This window comes from Physeter macrocephalus, unplaced genomic scaffold (genome assembly GCF_002837175.3).
Source record: "Physeter macrocephalus isolate SW-GA unplaced genomic scaffold, ASM283717v5 random_132, whole genome shotgun sequence".
NCBI lineage: Eukaryota > Metazoa > Chordata > Mammalia > Artiodactyla > Physeteridae > Physeter > Physeter macrocephalus.
Window position 1 is genome coordinate 1 of NW_021145418.1, and position 18,730 is coordinate 18,730.

Here is an 18,730-nt window from a genome sequence, read left to right on the forward strand (position 1 = left end):
GAGACCACATGAACGCCACAGCCCAGGGCCACAGGTAGTTCCCGGGACCGCCCGCCCCTGCTGCTCTCAGCCTCCTTGCTGTAAGGACCTTCGCTGCTCAGCCAGGAACTGCCGCTTCTCGCTCCTTAGACAACTCCCTCTCTTCACGTCATGGTGGCCGGTGACTTCCTTTCATCCTTTGGCGTCTGTAGTGGGAGAGTTCAGTCACTTGGCACCCAGCTCCTGAGCTCTGCTGTGTCCCTGGCCCTGGGCTGGGTGCTGGGGACACGGTAGTGACCAAGACAGGTGTGCTCATGGCCTCACGGGGAGACACACAGCAACCAGGTAAACACGGAACACACAAGAACATTTCAGACACATGTGAAGGAGGAAAAGGGCCGTGGGGGCCTCTCTGGGGAGGCGGCAGAGGTGTGAGCAGAGGCTTGAACAACCTGCAGACAGAGATGACCCGGAGTCGGTGCTCCAGGCACGTCAGTGGCAGGGCAAAGGCCCGGGGCCTGGTGAGCTGGGTGTGTTGGAGGAACATCTGAGGCGGGTGTGGCTGCAGTGGGTGAGCGAAAGGGAGACGGGGTCAGGGGGTGGGCAGGGGCCTCGAGGGCAGCTGGGAGGGTGCCCGGAGTTGAAAGAGGCTTTGAGCCAATGACCAGACGGTCTAAAAATGAAAACTACTTACAGTTCTTACATACCGGGGAGAGAGTTTTTGGAGAAGTAGCTCTTTTTGTTTTGGTTTTCATTATAACTTAATAAACACACATGTAAACACATACACACGTGCTCTAAGCCATCACTCGACCTTGAGATGTGTCTGGCTCCTGCAGTGTGGGGTTCTGGCATGCCTGTCCCCGACCAGGCACTTAGAAAGAAAAAAAAATCTGTGTTGCTGCCTGTGATAATTGAGACAAAAGAACTGTCAAAACCAAAAAAGCCTTAAAAACAAAAAACAAACAACAACAAACCAAAAAAGCCTTGCAAATGTGTAAGAAGGGATGTGCAGCAACCTGCCCTCTGAGGGTAGCGTGAGAGGGGCTCATGATGGTTCACTTGCACTAAATAACCATCTGGCTCTGGCTGCTCTGCCCCAGGTGGGTGACAGCCATTGGGACTGGAGTTCACTGCGTCAAGCCTTGCACAGTGCCGTACACACAGTAGGGCCTCAAAAACCATAGCTTTCACTTTTAACTCAGTTTCCCAGCTGCTTCCAAAAGCCCTGCTTCTGCCTGCTGTTGCGAAAATGCAACGTGCCTCTGAAAGACACCAGTAGTAGCTTGCATAGTAGCTACTCACCTGCTATTGCGTCTCTTTGCAAGCCCCGGGGGTTTGAAGCTCCCAGTCCTACGTGAGACCCAGGCACGACCTCTGAAGTGGGTGGCTGGTCCCATTTTTACAGAGGATGCCCTGAAGGCTCAGGCCAGGGGTCTTGGGGGGACTGGAGTGTGACCCCAATGCACAATCCAGCCTAGCCGAGCAGGCCTCATGGCCTCTGACCTCAGCCTCATGGGCGCTGCACATGTTTTGTTCCAGCCCCGAGGAACCACCCCCGCCCTCTTCAGCCTGATCCTGGAAGAGACTTGGAGGTGCTTTGGCCCCTCTGACTCAGGTCAGTGCCAAGTGGGGCCATAAGCCTCTCTGTGCTCCTTGCTCTGAACTAACCCACGCTCTCGGCATCCAAGAACGGACCTACTTGACTAACCACTCGAGTTTTCTCCCTGGGCTTGTAGGATGGTTTCATCTGTGGGAGGCTAGAGGGTAGGGGCACCTTGTGCCCTCTGCTGCTCAGGGCTGTTGTCAGCCCATCTCCCTTGTGCTTTCTCTGTCATCTTCCTGCCCCTTATCCAGGCCACAGGCCCTGTCCTGATCCCAAGGACCCCTGCCCCCCAAGACAGACGGGAGCCCCATTTTCCATACCCTTCCACGTGCCAGCTGCTTGCTTTACCCAAACACATTGTCTCAGGCAGAGCCCAGCAGGACTGTTATCCACCCAGCTCTGGAATCTTCATTCTACTGCTGACCTGCTGTGTGACACTGAGCAAGTCCCTCCCCACTCTGGTCTCTGCTTTTGCCTTCTGTCAGAGTGCTTCATTAGGTGCAGCTGCATACAGTGATGTGTATTGTAGCAGTCAGCTAGTGCTGCATGACAGACTATCCCAAAACTTAGTGCCTTATGACACCAATCATTTGCCTGCTTACGGTCGTACAGTTTGGGTTGGACTCAGCCGGGCAGTTTTGCTGGGCTCACCTGGGTGCTACTTGTGGCTCTTGTGGGAGCTTGATGGGGCCAGATAGTCAGAAGTAGCCTCACATCTGGCCCTTGACCAGTGCTGTCTGCTACTGGTGGGGAGGTGGGTGTCTGGTCCTCCACGTGGCCTCTCCAGCAGGACAGCCCAAGCTTCTCCTGGTGGTTGGGTGCCCAGGTGTTCATCCAGCCTTCCCTTGCTTCAGTTATGGCTGTCCCATTGGTCAAGGCCAGTCACATGACCAGGACCAGATGGGAGAGGACTGCAGGAGGGCTTCAGTACTGGGAGGTGTGGTTGACCATCTAAGGAGAGCGTGGCACCAAGAAAGGCCTAGTGTCTTGTTATTCTGTGCTCATGCAGGGCAGACACAGGCAGATTGGAGGTACCCAAGGGACTGACTGAGCCTGCAGCTTGTGTAGCTCTCACAGCCCCCTGCTCATTTGCTGTGATTGTGCTCTGTGCTGTGGAGGTCTTCTCAGCGGGTCAAGGGAGGCGTGGGAGGGGACAGGGCCCCCACAGCTCCTAGAGCAGCAGCCCCGAGAGCCAAGAGGCAGCAGAGTTCATGGGTGTGCAGTCAGAGTTCTTATCGGGCACTTGCTATGTGACGGGCTTAGCTCTGGGCATAGGAGTGGTGAGGAATCCCACAGACTGTGGGGTCACTTGGGGGACATCTGGGAGGGCCTGGAGCAAGAGGGGCTGCCAAGGGGGTCAGCAACCCACCCCATTTCCCCACCCAGTGTTGCCCACCAGCCCTGGACCCACACCCCACCATCTCCCCCATCCTATCTCCTGTGCCCTGGTGCCTCCCACCCTCAAGCCTCAAAGATGCTGCCCTCTCTACCCGTCCACAGTCAGTGTGTTTCTCCTGCTCCTGCCTGGAGCCTCCAGGCAGGCCATGAACATCCTGGGTCATCTGCTGTCCCTTTACTGCTACTGCTGCACCCCCTCAGAACAAACTGCTCTGTGGCTCCTCCTGATCCCACCTTTGCACCTACAGACCCTGCTCTGCTCCTCCCCAGAATTGCCGCCCCACTCCCTACCTCAGAGCCTCCACTCCCACTTCTCCCCTGACTGCCCCCCACAAGGGTTGTAGGTGACCTTCACAGGGTCAAGTCTTGGCCTTCCCTGCTTCTCCAGGCCCCGGGCTCTACACACAGCCTCATTTTACAGAAGAGGAAACTGAGGCTCAGAGAGGCGAGAGGCAGGGTCACCGCCCGTGACCGGAAATGTCAGGATTTACACCCAGACCCTCTAACTCCCAGTGCTTCACCTCTTCCCTCAGCCTCGCCCAGGATTTTCCTCAGACGCCACCTCATCAGGGCTACTCTGCAGCCCTAGGGGTCTCTCAGACCTCGCCTTGACTCGCCTCTTGCCCCACAGCCCGACCAAAGCTTGGACCCTTGAACACAGCCTTGTGGGACTTGGCAGGGACAGAAGACCAAGTAAGTGTGGCCGGCGCATTCCTCTTGCTCTTGCCTGGAGCCTCTGGGCCAGCCATGAATGTCCTGAGACGAGGCTTTGCTGCCTCTGGATTCTTACCCGCCCCCACTGGCCATGGACACGGCCATGGCCCCTCGGACCAATAACTGCCACCATGACAATCCTGATCATGCATCTGCTGTGTGCCCAGATCTGTGCTCGGGGCTTCACAAGGGTCATCTTTCATCCTCAGACAGCCCTGTAAGGCAGATGTCACCCAAATGCAGATGGGAAGAGAGAGGCTCCAAGAGGTGGCATTATTTGTGTGAGATCACACAGAGAATAGTAGACCCCGGCCTAGTTTGGTCCCAGCCCTGCCTCTGACATGCCGTGTGACATGGGTCTGGCACCGACCCTCCCTGGTGCTACTTTTCTTCATCTCAACAAGGAAGGCTGGACTGGACCTTCTCTACAGGCTGAGGCGGGCATTCGTGTACCTGCCTGCCTGGACTGCATTCTGCCTTGAGCAGAAATGCCCACCTCAGGCTCAGGCCATAAGGAGAAGCCACCCTAACTCCAGGGGTGGATGTGGGACCCTGGCCTGGCTAATCAGAGCCCCCCCATCTCCCAGGTCACAGTGATTGGTTTGAGATGGGCATGCGATCCAATGAGAGGTCTTCCCTGAGGATTTTGCTGGAAAAGTGCAAAGGGTACCATCTTCTTTCTGGGGTTGGTGAGCTTGGCAGATGGACCAGGGGACCTGAGAACATTGCCTGGGGCCCTGGATCCAGCTGTACCTGACACTAGAAAATCTCAATTCTTCAGTTTCATGAGTCCCTAAAATTACTGTATTTGCCAAAGTTGCTTTGAGTCTGTTTCTGCTGACTTGAGAAGAGCCCACGCTGATCTGATCCCTGCGAATTCCAAGCCTGGGAGATCATGGCCCATGGTTTGTACACCTCCGAAGCCAGCTGTGTGCCAACAAAGTGCCCAGCAAAATGTATAAGGAAGAGCAGAATGGAGTTGTCGAGGGTAGAGCCAGGGTGGGTCCCAGGCTCACTGCTCTGGGAGGATCCCCCAGCTTGGCCCAGAGAAGTGGTTGGGAGAGAGGGGTGGCAAAGGCCAAGGGCACCCTAGGGGAGACAGAGAGGGTCCTGGTGGGGTATCAGGGCTGTGGAGGGGCCTGAGGGCCTGGGAGGAGGTTCAGGAACACAGGAGGTATTAATAATTGCCTCCCACCACCAGGAAACAGGGTCAGCCCTCTCTCACCTCTCCTAGGGTGTACTGGGGGCCTGTGTGCCACCATCCTGCCTTCCCCCTGCCCCAGCTCAGTTGAGGGGGAGGGAAGAGCCTCAGGTTCACACTATTTTAGGCCCTGCCTGGTGTGTAGCCCCCACAGAGTCACTCTCCCTCTCTTCGCCCACTCTGAAGGCACCTCTCGTCCATCTCTCCTACCATGCAGCCATGTATCCATCAAACATTGACCGTTCTCTCTGAGTTAGGCCCTGCCTGCCCAGGGGATGCCCTGGTGAGCCAGCCAGACCAACCCTGGCTCCAGGACTCAGACCCGCTGGACAGACGGGCAGCTAAGTGAGGTAATTGCATGTATCCCAGAGGCAGCCTTGGATGGCTCAGAGGCTGTGAGCTAGTAGGGGGCAGGCATGAGGTGCCCTAGACCTTCCGAGGGCTCCCTGTCACCCCCGGCCCTTGAACACGACCTTATCCAGGGACTAGTAGTACTCTCAAAGAGGTCTGTGCAGGACTGTGGGTTGTTAGATGCCCCACCACCCCAAATCCTGGGGCTCACGGAGGTGCTGGTTATTTGCTCTTCCTTTGCGTGGCCGGCTCGCCTTTCATGCCTGGCAAACGTCCGTCCCCTGCCGGCCGCAAGGGGGCGCAAGAGGCAAAGCCTTGGCCGGGCACTCCGCCTCCAAGCTGTTCTTAGCCCTTGATTCAAGCCCCTGTCCCCAGTCTTGGCCGATCCTGAAGGGTGCATCGTGACCCTCCGCCCTTTTTCACTTCATACGTTCTTGCTTCCATTTTCTAGAAAGCGAACTAAGGCTCCGCAAGGCCAGATTACCCAGCAACACCTCGCATCTGCCTCCACACTCTGGCCGACTTACCCCCTCCCCGCCGGAGTGAAGGGTGTGGGCATGCCCAGACCTGGCTCACTAAGACTTGCTCTCAGAAATAGGTGGGCAGCCAGGAGAGCGACAGGGAACTCCCCGTGCCACGGGGCATTCAAGTAGGGAGCCTAGCACCCACGGGTGGGGGTAACCTGGAAGGGCTCCCTGGGTTAAGTGTTGGAGCTGTCCCCCCCCCACCACCAGTCTCCTTCAAAATTGTGGATGGAGTAAAAGGAGGCCCAGGAGGGCAGTGACTTGTCTCCAGTTGGTCCACAGTGGTCAGGATGGGAATCAGACTTGAGTTTTAGCTTTTTGTTCTTAGCCCCTGGTCCAAGTCCTAGTTTTTATTTCAGGCCTGCTCTGTACTCTGAGGGTCCTGCCCCTGGGAAGCCCCTTCCTGGCCCCTGCCTCATCGCCCAGCAAGGCCTCTGGACGCGCCAAGATTGGTCTGCATGCCCCTACACTACTCAGACCCTCTCCAGGACTCCAGTTCTTCAAGAAACCCATGGAAACACCCCTTTTGTGCTACTACAACACATGGCCCAGGCTCCGGGAGACAGAGCTGGACACAGACATTTCTAAACCACAGGGTCAGCGCTGAGGTGGAAGGAGGGATGGGGGTGTCAGAACACCAGATGGGAGGGGGGATAGGTAAGGCTTTTGGAGGAGGGGGGGCATTGGAGGCCGACGTTGAAACGCTTCTCCCCGCCCAGAGGAGAGACTACTATTGTCCCCACTTTTCACATGAGCAAACAGCCTCAGAGGGGTGAAGTGACTGGCCTGAGGTCACACAGCGAGTGGGAGTCAGAGCTGTGATGGGAACCCAGGGTCCTCAAACCCTGAAGCCCTACCCACTGGACCACACTGTCCTTGCCATGGAGGATCCTTCAAAGTCTTCCCCTGCTGACATTCTGGGAGAAGATCTGGAGAGGGAGACTTGGGGGGAGCAGCTTCTATCCTCCTCACCTTCCCATCCCTGTCTCCACCTTCCCCGTCTTCCAGGCCCCTTTCCCAGATCTTCCTCTCTGGCCTTTTCCATTCCCTTCTCCCCCCAAATCTCCCTTTCAACCCACCAACCTCTTACTCCAGCACCTAAGAGTGTCCCCTCATCTGAGAAGACTGAGGTCGAGACTCTTGATTGGCCCAGTGGGGGGTTTGGGTCCACAGAGGGTAACACAGCCAGCGATGGGGGAGGGTATAGGACAGGAAGAGGGGTAAAGGCAGAAAGGAGGAGCCATTATAGGAAATGGTGTGAATGATAGAAGATGGTATGGACCGGAATGGGAAGGGTGTTTGGGAACATGAGTGGTGGAAGGGGACAACGTGGCAGGGGCAGGAACACAGGAGCAAGCCCCAGTGGTGAGGGGCCAAAAGGTGTGGCCCATAGTGGGCAGCCCCAGCTGGCTCAGCCCAGGCTGCTCCCAGAGCTGCTCCAGCTGCCTCCCTCACGTAACCAGAGCCTGCTTGTTGCATCAGAGGCAGGCGGGCGGTCTCGGGTAAACAGAGCAGCTCTCGAGGGCCCCAGGGCTCCCCAGCCACCTCCACACTCCCCAACCCTTGTTCTGTGCCTTTGAGCCCAGGCAGAAGCCCCCCAACCTGGCCTAGGCCCTGTTGGGCACTGAAGGGCAGCAAAGACGGGGTGGGAGAGGCAGGAACCCTGATCCCCACATTTATGACACAGTGTGAACCCTAGTTTTTTTGGTCCAAAGAGAAATCTGTGCCCAGGCTGGGGGTCCAAACTGCCCATGTCTCAGATGGGGAAACTGAGGTTTGGGGAGAGGCAGAAGCCTCCCGGGGTCTCTGTTCCCTTTCTCAGTGTCCCCCACAAACTAATATCTCCACATGTTCCCCCCTGAGTCCAGGGGTCCAGTCACCTCCTGATGTCTTCTTAGAAGGTGGACAGCAGGCAGCCATTGCAACCCACCTGCTCTCCCCTTTCATCTGCCCCAGTGGACCCCCTCCCCCTATCTCCAAGCCTCTCTTTGGGTGCCCAGCTCAATCTACTTCCACTCACTGCTCTGGCTTCATCTTCCCCCACCAAAGAATGTTCTGCACTCTTTCTCTGAACCTTTGCAAGTCCTGTTCCCTCTTCTTCTACCAGTGGCAAACTCCTACTCATGCTTCAAGGTCCAGTATAACTGCTCCACCCCTCTTTGGGGGAAAGCCCTCTCTGACCCCTCTGGCCCAGTTCTGATCCCACAGGGATAGGGAGTATGTGGTAGCTCTGCCTCCTCCACACTGGGGGCTTCTCCAGGATTGCCCAGTCAAAAGTCATCTTCATCCTGTAATTCTTTCCGCCTTGATTCACTCATTAATCCTGCTCTGATCCCCCTCTGGGCCTGGACCTGTGCTGGGTGGTGCTGGGATCCTAGGGAGGGGGTCCAGTACTGGAAGCTGACCTTTGAAGTGGAGGAGGGCGCCCAGCCACTGAGGGGTCTGTTACCCTCCTGTCGAAGCACGTGGGTCACTCATTCAGCTGCAGGAGGCACACAGCTGGGCGAGGTCCCTCAGCTACCCCAGAGCCCCTTTCTGCAGTCCCTCCATTTGGGTGAGAGCAAGGGTCAGGGTTGGCTTCGAGAAGGTCTTGGTGCCTGGGGCCTCAGGGTCCCCGGTCGGAGTTACATTTCACTCAGGTTGGAGTTAGTCCAGAGTAGGAGATAGCGGGGGGTTACAGACAGGGTCCGAATTAGGGTCAGGCTCAGCAGGTCAGGGTCGCCCACTGACATCGGGGGAAGCCTGGCAGGTCTGATCCAGTTCTCTCCCGGGCCCCCCTCCCTCATTATACTATTCCCCCACCTCAGAGTCTTCCCGCGTCTGAGTCCCGGGCCCCAGAACTCACGGGATCCGGCCACGCCCAAGTGCCCGCCCGTCCCAGCCCGCGGGCACGCCCTCTATGCAAATTTACGCCCCGCCCAATCAACTCCCGGGGGCGGGGCCGTCCGCTCTGGAGGCCCCTGCGGCTGCAGGGCGCTCGGGGTTCTGAGCCGCTTCCTCCAGGTCGGTGCGCGAGCGTCCAAGGGTCTAGGTGTAGCAGGTGCGTGTTGCGTCGGACCGAGGTTTGTGCGGTGTCCTTTGAATGGCATCTGTGGGCTGGGTTGAGTTTGAAAGTCCGAATGTCCTGCTGTACGAGGGAGAGTTGTGTCTAAGAGGTGTGCAGTCCTAGGATTGTGAGTTTGAGAGGTTATGTGTCCTGGGTTTGTGTGTCTAAAGGGTATGTGTCCAAGGGGTGTGAGTCTGAGGGTTGTGTTCGAGGGGGGGTTCAAGGGTTGTGGTTCTGAGAGGTTGTGTGTCCGAAAGGGTGAGTGTCCCAGGGGTTGCATGTCCAGGAGTTATGTCTGAAGGAGTGTGTGTCATGTCTGAGGGGTTGTGTGTCCAAAGGGCATGTGTCTGAGGGTTGTGTCAGTTGGGGAATTGTGAGTCCAAAGTTGTGGTGCCATGAGCCCCTGGTATGCGACTGTCAGTTACAGTGGTCCCCTTTCCTGGGTCACATCCCTTTGTGCGTCCTGGAGGCCCCTGTGCACAACCACGACCCCATGCCTTCCTGCTGTTGGTGTGCCCTTGTGTGTCGCGGCCCCAGACCTGCAAGTGGCATGACATCCACGTGTGCCTGTGACCGCCATGACCCTCACCCACCCCATGGGGTTTGCACCTCATGCAGTGAACATGGGCCTCAGCTGGGCCCACAGGATGCCTTTGTGGCTGAGGGCAGGATGGTGGGCACAGAGCCCTGAGTGGGGCACCACAGCTGCCTGGGCCACTTCCTCCCCATGCCTCAGTGTCGCATCTGGGCCATGGGTATAGGAACGATAGTCACAGCCCTCCGAGGTTGTCAGCACATGACAAGCCGTGGCTGCGTTACTTTCATGGCCACGGTCCCCACCCTCTGCCTCTCTCAGGGTCCAGGGCAGCAGACGTTGCCAACTGGGGTCCCTGGCTATTCCCAGTCCCCAAGCTGCAGACCCAAGAAGTCAGAAATAGCTGAGGCCTTCTGCCTGACAGGCTGAGAATCCTCACTGGGGAAGGTCAGGACCTCTGGATCTTTGGCGTCGGGGATGAGACCTTTCAGACTCTTGGGGTGAAGGAAACGGGGTTCAAAAAAGTATTTAGACTTGGAAGGACAAGTGTATGGGGTTTGATTTCAAAGGTCAAAGGCGCCTTGGGAGAAGTCAGCCTTGCTCCCTCCTGTCCCCATATCTGCCTTCCACTACCTGTCTGAGTCCAGGAGTGAATCTTGGCCTCCAGGGAATGGAATTTTGGGACATTTAGAGTCCTGGGGTCTCACCTGCAAGAGCTGGGAACTCGCTATCTGGTCTGAAGCTGCCACTTTGCAGGAGGGAAGACTGAGGCCAGGTGGAAACACCCAGGCCCCTCAGAGAAAGGACGGGCTCAAGGCTGCCCCTCAGCCCCTAGGAGAACCAAAGCCAGGAGTGAGGGGCCCCAGCTTCCTCTCTCCTCTCTGTGTGACCTCAGACAAATCGCTACCCCTTTCTGACCCTGTGACCTGAGCAATTTGAGCCCGGTCTTACTTCCCATCTCCAACTAACGATTGATTTCATTAAATCATTACCCAACCAGGCAGACATCTAGAAAATGCAAATTAGAGGAGAAAGGGAATTAAAATCATTTGTCACCCCAACTCAGATGCAATGAGTGTAGACTCATTGGGGGTCTGACCTTCTGGAATATTAGAGGCATATATACACCTGGAGACAGATGTCATTTTTCAGAGAGTATTTATCACACTCCTGGGATCCCATGTGGGGTTGGAGAGGTCATCCCAGCCCAGGCCCATGAATCCGAGTGGGGTGTACACAGAGGTTGGGTCCCATTTCTCAGCCTCCAAAGGTCCTCGCTGAGTCTGCATCTTGGGGGGGCTTGTGAGGCTGCCCACTGGCCCCAGGGAACTCAGGAATGAGTGTCTCAGATCCCACTGGTGCCCAGGCCCACTTCCCAGACTGGGTCGGCGGGGGTGAGTTTGGGGCACGGCCGGACGACCCTGTGGTATAAGCCCACGCTTGAGCGAGGATCTGGGGTCCCACCGTGTGGCCCTGGGAAGGAGCCTGCTTCCTCCTGTGTAAAACAGGGCAGCCGTCTCCGCTTCACTGGGCTATCTGAGTCAAGCTGGTCCTGTGTGTAAATGAGGTGGAGCATGGGCCCGGGCAGACATCAGGCACACAGCAACAGGAGGTACCATCCGAACTATGACCGAGTGGACGCGCCTGTGAGCCCCATCCAGGTCCACCCTCACCCCACCCTCTACCAGGGGCCAAGCAAGCCTCAGGCCTGTCAGCTTCCCTGTCCTGATCTCCTCCAGGTTCAGGTTCACCAGAGGTTGAGGTGGGGTCCTCGGAAGGGAACAATCCAGGCAAATTGTGACAATGAGTCACTGCTGTGGGCACAGGCCTGCCTCTGTCCAGTTTCCACAATCAGAGCCCCGACCCTCTCCCACTGGACGCTGTCCTGGCCTCCTGCTCCCAAAGGACTTCTCCCCACAGCAGCCACGGAGTCTGCTGAAAATCCTGAATTGCACCACAGCCACCCCCCACCCCCGTTCATACACCCTCCATGACTCTCCATTGCTCTACAGCCCACTCTTTCACCCTGATCCCCAAGGACCCTTGCAGCCTCCCTGCCCTCTTCTGTCTCCAGATGCCCCTTGCTCACCCATACGTGGCAATACCAGCCATGCCTGCACCTGGAACCCACCCAGCACATTCCCACCTCAGGGCCTTTGCACCTGCCATTCCTTCCACCAGGCAGTCTCTCACCCATACCCCATTCATGGCTGGTGTCCTCTAGTCCTTGAGGTCCCCTTTTCAAAAAGTCCCTTCTGGGGGGCTTCCCTGGTGGCTCAGTGGTTGGGAGTCCGCCTGCCGATGCAGGGAATGCGGGTTCGTGCCCCGGTCCGGGAGGATCCTGCATGCCGCGGAGCGGCTGGGCCCGTGAGCCATGGTCGCTGGGCCTCCGGGACGGGAGAGGCCACAGCAGTGAGAGGCCCACGTACCACAAAAAAAAAAAAAAAAAGTCCCTTCTGGCCCATCTTTCCAAAGCAGCTCCCTCCCCTGCCACCTCCCCCACTGCCTCCCCCTATAGCTGTGGTCCCCAACCTTTTTGGCACCAGGGACCGGTTTCATGGAAGACAATTTTTCCACAGACTGGGGACAGGGGGGATGGTTCAGGTGGTAATGTGAGAGACGGGGAGCGGCAGATGAAGCTTCGCTTGCTCGCCCTCCACTCCCCTCCTGCTGTGCAGCCAGGTTCCTAACAGGCTGTGGACGGGTAGCGGTCACCGGCCCGGGAGTTGGGGACCCCTGCCCTATAGAATTTCATTGGTGAGGGCTGACAGTTTACGTGTCTGTTGTCTCCCCCACCAGACTGGGCAATGGGAAAGTCCAGACGGGTCTGTCCACTCCCTGCCCTTGTGTCCCTGGCACCTTGGTCAGCTCCCAGACATTTCTTGGGGAAGAAAGTGGGGACGGGGGATGCCTCAAAGGCCCCATCTTGGGTTCCCCACTGTCTGCGTCTTGGGTCTGCTGGGCTATGGGCTGAGTCTCTTCCGCTCAGCTCTGACAGATGTGCTAATTTCCCAAGCAGGGAGGCCTGGGCTTCTGGGGATGAATTTCTGGGGCCCTACGGGGACATCTTTCTTTGGAACAAAGAGAGAGAAGCCGGGCTTCCCTGGTGGTGCAGTGGTTGAGAGTCCGCCTGCCGATGCAGGGAACACGGGTTCGTGCCCCGGTCCGGGAGGATCCCACATGCCGCGGAGCGGCTGGGCCCGTGAGCCATGGCTGCTGAGCCTGCGCGTCCGGAGCCTGTGCTCCGCAACGGGAGAGGCCACAACAGTGAGAGGCCCGCGTACCGCAAAAAAAAAAAAAAAAAGAGAGAGAGAGAGAGAGAAGGCTTGGGTCGTTCCTGCAGCTGCCCCTGCAGCTTAGGGGACATCGTTGGGGGCCTTCGGTGGCCGAGGGCTCTGACCTGTGTGAGATAGCAGAGTTGGGTTCTGAATGTACCGTCTCTCTCAGCCCCAGGGGTAGGAGTCCCAAGCCCCACGGGAGGTGGGATGGGGCACGTCTCCATTTGCAGTGGCCGTGACAGAGAAAATGGCCTTCCTGGCAGGACCTTCAGTGGACAGTGAGGGCAGCCAGGTCCTGCATGACCCCGGGACATAGTTTCCTTCCAAGGTGGGCCCTGGAACGTTCAGAGGGTCAGCCCCTTGGCCTGAGAGAAGCATGAGCACCATCCAGTGGGCTGCCGTGCTGTAGGCTGTTTAGAGAGGGGTGGGGGAGCAGGGGCCCCCTCAAACTGGCGGCCTGTGGGCCAGATGGAACCTCAAATTTGTTTTGTGAACCGTGAGGTATTTAAAAGAAAACGGAACCCGTTGCTGATGTTTCTTCCATTTGTTAAGCAGTTGTTTGCTCATTCATTCAAGGAAGGGTGATTGTGGACCTACTGTGTGCCGGGCATTGGGAAGGCTCCATCCTTGCCCTCGTGGAACGGACATCTTAGTGGGGCAACAGGATCATCAAAGAAAGTAACAAAGAAGCACCAAAAATACGTGGTAGGACTAGGTGACACAGGGAAAGAGAAATCTGGTCTGGGGAAATGAGCACCTCTAGAAAGAGAGATTTCTGCCCCGGCTTGAAGGACGTGTAGCAGCGTCTCAGACCTGGGTGAGTCTGAGAAGGGCATTCCGGGGAGAGGGCACAGCGGGGGCAAAAGGCTGGCAATGGGAAAGTGGCAGGTCTGTCTGGGGCTGGTGTTTCAGGTGCCTGGGAAGGGGCGGAAGGTGAGCTGGGAATCTGCTGGTAGATGAGGCCTGTCTAAAGTAGAGGGACAGGTGGGTGAGTGCCTGAGGCGCCCCCAGGGCCCATTGTACAAATGGGGAAACTGAGGCTTGGAGCATGTCAGGCAATGAGTGTACAGTGGAGCCAGTGGAGTGGATACCCCCATCTGGCTGTGCCCATAGCCACAGCCAGGCCATCATACCTCTCATCACATGGAGCAGGCCTGGGGAGGGGTCTGTGGAGGTGGGTCTGAGGGTCCCCCACTGGGCCTCCATTTCCCCATGATTGTGCCAGAGGGATCTATAAACAAAGGGACCCCCCCAAAGGGCCTTCTCCAGCTGGAACATTCTGGGTTTCTAGGATTCAGAGCCACACGTGGGTAACACACCCCACCCTCAGACCCCCACAGTCCCCAGGAATACCCCGAAGATCCCCTCAGCACCCTGCCACCTGCACCAGCATAGCTTGTGTTCCCCATGCAGTGTCCGTATGTGCGATCCCTGAGATCGTCACACCCCACCCTCAGAACCCCCAGCCCCGAACCCACATCTCTCCCCTGGGGTTGCTCCCACCCTGCCTCAGGAAGCCAGAGGGTGGGCGATACCCCTGCGGGGGATAGAGGCCCTATCTGTGTCTGGGGGCCTGCTTATAATGGGGGACTAGCATGGATTTGGGGAGCCTACATGTGTTTGGGGAGCTCTGTGTGTGTCTAGGAGGGTTGCATGTTGTTGGGGGTCGTGTGTTTGGGGGTGTCTGCCTATATTGGGGGGTTTGTGTACATTCGAGGGATCGGCAGGTGTTGGGGGACTCTGTGTGTGTCTGAGGGGTCTGCGTGTAGTTGGGCATCTGTGTGTGCAGAGGCCTCTGTGTGTGTTTTGGGGATGTGTGTGTTTGGCAAGCTGTGTGGGTTTGGGAGGGGTCTGCATGTATGGTGGACTGCATGTCTTTTGGGGACTTATGTATGTGGGTGTTTGGGGGTGATGCATGTGTTTGGGGGGTCTCCCTGCGAGGGGAATCTCCCAACCCCCCATCTGTACGTAGGAGGAAAGTGCTGTCTCCCTGATCCCCTGTCCCCGGCACCCTTCCTGGGTCTGCCCGGGGCCCTCACTCTGAGCTGGGCACCCCAGGGCTGAGGAGAGGTGACCCCAAGGCCTTCTGGGAGGGGTCAGGCCCAGTGATGGCAAAAGCTGCCTGCATAGAGAAAGAGGGCGATATTATCTCCAGAGCGTCTGCTTCAGAGAGCCCCCCAACTCAGGGAGGTGTCGCCAACTCTCCCCATCTTCTGGGGTAGGAAGCTGAGGCCCAGAGAAGTTTGGTTGCACAGTAGTCACTGCCAGAGCCCGCCTTCTCCCCAGGGCAGGTGAGGGACTCCAGGGGCCGTTGTGGGCTGAGCCAGCCCCTAGGTCACCCACAGTGCACCGGCCCCCCCCACTTGGGCCACCATCTCCCCAGGCTCCCAGGGGAGGAGGCGGCCCAGGACCCCGGCTCGGGGAGCGGGGGGTCACCAGCAGCTGGGGTGGGAGCCGCTGGAGCCCTCAAGAGAGGGGAGGGGGGGTCCCGACTTTCCAAGGGGCTCTTCCTGTCGCCTGTAATGAGGTACTTGGGGAGCAGGTGATGAAACCACCGCCTGGGTTGCGTGAGGCGGGGCCACCGGACTGATTTGCTGCAGGGCCCAGGAGCAGCGCCCCCTCCCCGCTTCGCTGCGTCCTGCGGGCCCTCGTCTCCCCCAGGCCACCCACCTGCCTCTCACTTCTCCTTTCCTCCTCTCCTTTCCTCGCCGGCCTGGGTCCCCCACCAAGCGGAGGCCTCTGAGCTCAAGGGTCTGGCAGCGTGACTTTGCCACTTGTCCCTCCATTAAAGCCCCACTGGGAGCCAAGAAGGGGAACTTGACTGTTCCTGATCTTTTCTCTCAAACCTCACTGCAAAGCCTTTGAGATCAGGATTCTGTGACCCATTTTGTGGGGGAAGAAGTAGGGGTCTGATGTCGCCTGGCGTGTCACAGTAAGTGTCACCGTGGTCTTGCAAGATGGCACGCTGACTCAGCATCCCCAGTTCCAAGGCCCTTCTTGCTTCTGGCTTCTGGGAGGCCAGAAGGCAAGGTTGATAGATCCCTCCACTGGCCCCTCCTCCCCAGCTGGTGGGAGAAGGATTCTCGCTCCCATTTACAGGTGAGAAAACTGAGTCCTTCCACAGGGAGAGGCCAGCAGTGAAGGGTCAGTGGGAGGGTGGGATTCCTTCCAGACCTCCATCACCAGGGGGCTAAGAGACCTCTTAGAGGGAGATGACAGTCATGGCCTGAAGAACTGCCGCGGTGTTTGTTGATGGACTTAGTGACCACAGGTATCACCTTAGAGAGTTTATGATGTTCCAGGCACTCAGGAAATCTTCCTCTGTACCCCCAGTTCCCCCCTCCAGAACAACGCTCAGGCCTGAGACCCCAGGCCCCCTCCCAACCCCAGGCATATGCCACCAGCACGTCCTGTCCCCTTGGTCGCCAAACAATCCATCCTCTTCTGCCTACCTGCAGCCCCCGTCCCAGTTCAGGCCCCACATCTCCCTCCGAGACACCTGCCCCAGCCTTTCCCCGCCACCTCGCTCCTGCACAGACAGATGCTGTTTCTCATGGCAGCCATGACTAGGGACGACGTTTGTTTGGGGTTTGTTTTTGTGTTTTTGGCCGTGCCGCACAGCATGTGAGATCTTAGTTCCCAGGCCAGGGATCGAACCCATGTCCCCTATAATGGAAGCGCAGAGTCTTAACCACTGGACGGCCAGGGAAGTCCCCAGGGACGAGGTTTTTAAAAAAATCTTTTGATTGAGATAAATCACATAGAGAAAAATGCAAAAATCATTGGAGTAGGGCTAAAAAATTTGCACAAACTGAACACACCTATGTATCCAGGTCCTGGCCCGGGGAACAGGACACCCCAGCCCCTGGACTCCCGCTGTCCTGTCACAGTGCCTGCTGCAGGTGGCCGCTGTGCTCATATCCATCACTGTAGGTGAGTTTTGCCCGTTCTGGAACTTCATATAAATGGAATCACATGGTGTGTCCTCTCTATGGAGCCCAGTATTGCTGAACTGGCACATGGTCTGGGAGATTCACCTGTGTGGTTGCATGGAGGTGGAATGCATCCTTTTTCTGTGCTGGATAGTAGTCTTGCATAGAATGTACCAAAAATCATTTACCAATTCTCCCATCGAGGGCATTTGAGCTGTTTCCAATTTGGGGCTATGACAAATGAGGCTGCCGAGAACATTCTTGTCTGTGTCCTTTGGTAAAACACGGACACTTTTCTCTTAGGTGAATATTGAAGAGAAGCATCACTGGGTCAAAGGGTAGATGCGTGTTCAACTTTAGTAGGTGCCAGACAGTTTTCCAGAGTGGCTCTACCTCTTTCTCTTTCCACCAGCAATGCATGGAAGTACAAGGGGAATATTTAAACTGTAAAATCATATCCTGACCCTCCCCTGCCTCCAAACTCTCTGTGGCTCCCTAATGCCCTCAGAGTAAAACCCACGCTCGTCACTGTGGCCCCCAAGGACCTATGTGATCCAAGCGCCACAACTCTCCCCCCCACCAGTCCCCTCCCCTCTCTCCCTTGCTCGCACTGTCCAGCCATAGATAGTTCTTTGCTTTTTTCAAAATACCAAACTCATGATCACTCTGAGCCTTTGCCCTTGCAGTTCCCCCTGCCAGGAACACCCTTGCACCAGCTCTCCCCACAACTGACTCTTCCTTTGCTTGGCTGTGTCTTTCTTGGGCTTTGGGTCTCAGTTCAGATGTCACCTCTTCAGAGAGATCTTCCTTGAAATCCCTGGCTTCTAACATTGCCCCTTTCGTGGTCAATACTTCTCTCTTTTTAGACTTAGGTTCTGACCTACAAGAGCTTCATAAAATGACTTGGGCAGTTCCCATTGTTTTCAAAGGTCTGAGGTAGTTTAAAGAACATTTCACTTTCCTGTCCTTTAAGATTTGATAAAATAGCCATAAAACTGTCGGGGCCTGTTGTCCTTTTAATGGTAGGTCTCAAGTCACTTTTCTAATCTTCTGTGGTCATTGGTCTACTTAAGCTTTCTACTTTTTTTGAGGTCAGTTTATCACAATGGTTGGCACTTGATAAATGCCAAGTATGGGGGGCAAAGAAAGGGGTGGGAGGTATTGGACTCTTGACTGCAAATGCCCACTCCCCTGCCCATCTGCTCAGGGCCCCATCCAGGCCTTCCACTGAGGCCCAACTACATGTTTCCTCCTTTGAGACGCCCTCTTGGATTTCTCCTGACTCTTCTTCCCTTTCCTGGGTCGATGAGTCCACCTGTGCCTCTCTGCCGGGCAGATGCCACAAGCTCTCTGCTTTCTAGCTGGACATTGGTGGGGGTGGGGGGGATATGCGCACAGAAGAGTACTCCCCTAACCTCAGCCTCCCCCCTCGTGCCCTGCAGATTCAGCACGCACCGCCACCTCCCCCCAGCAGTTCCGGTCACGCCAACATCTGGAGAAGGGGCCGCCAGGTCTGTCTGCTGCTTGGGGTGGGGATTTGCATGTGAGTACAAATATATATGCACACTCTGGGCCTTCCACCTCCGCATTCCTTGGCTGGCCCTTCACACCTGGGCCTGAGGCAGGTCAACGCTGAGTGGCTGGATTTGCATGCCCGTGTATTTCTGGGTAGGGAGTCAGCTGGGGGAGTCTGAGAGGAAGTTGTTGAGGGAAGCTGGGGGGAGTTCAGATGTGTCCCTCTTGACCTGCTCCCTTCACCAAATCTTCCCAGTCACCCCTCTGACTTGTCCTGAGGGTCTTCCAGTCTCAGGGAGAGGGAGAGAGCTGGATATGCGACCCCCTTAGCCCCGCAGAGTCAGAACTGGAGGGGATGGATGGAGGCTGTGGGAGACCAGAGTGAGGGCAGGGAGGGCTTCATGGAGGAATGGATTTTTTTGAGCTAGGTTTCTGAAATGTTAATCCGAGTTGGCCAGGTGCAGAAGGGGCAACAAGGGCTTTTCATGCAGAGATATTTTGTTAAGGTAGAGAACAGTGGGCAGGAGCTGATTGGGGCAGGGCCTTTTTTACTGTTTTTTGTTTTTGTTTTTTGCGGTACGCGGGCCTCTCACTGTTGTGGCCTCTCCCGCTGTGGAGCACAGGCTCCGGACGCGCAGGCTCAGCGGCCAT

At 56.9% G+C, this 18,730-nt stretch overlaps 1 protein-coding gene across 2 annotated transcripts in view; it reads left to right on the forward strand.

Moving 5' to 3' along the window:
* The first annotated feature begins 40 nt into the window (after positions 1-40).
* The window catches only part of MEF2B (myocyte enhancer factor 2B), a 27,384-nt gene continuing 8,694 nt past the window's right edge, over positions 41-18,730 (forward strand). For both annotated transcript variants that reach the window (XM_055082467.1, XM_055082468.1), the window contains exons 1-6: positions 41-324; positions 1,522-1,597; positions 3,517-4,602; positions 6,133-6,369; positions 16,466-16,565; positions 18,007-18,107. In XM_055082467.1, coding sequence (XP_054938442.1) covers positions 4,593-4,602; positions 6,133-6,369; positions 16,466-16,565; positions 18,007-18,107 — 448 coding nt within the window. In that variant the 5' untranslated portion in view covers positions 41-324; positions 1,522-1,597; positions 3,517-4,592. The remainder of the gene's footprint in view (positions 325-1,521; positions 1,598-3,516; positions 4,603-6,132; positions 6,370-16,465; positions 16,566-18,006; positions 18,108-18,730) is intronic.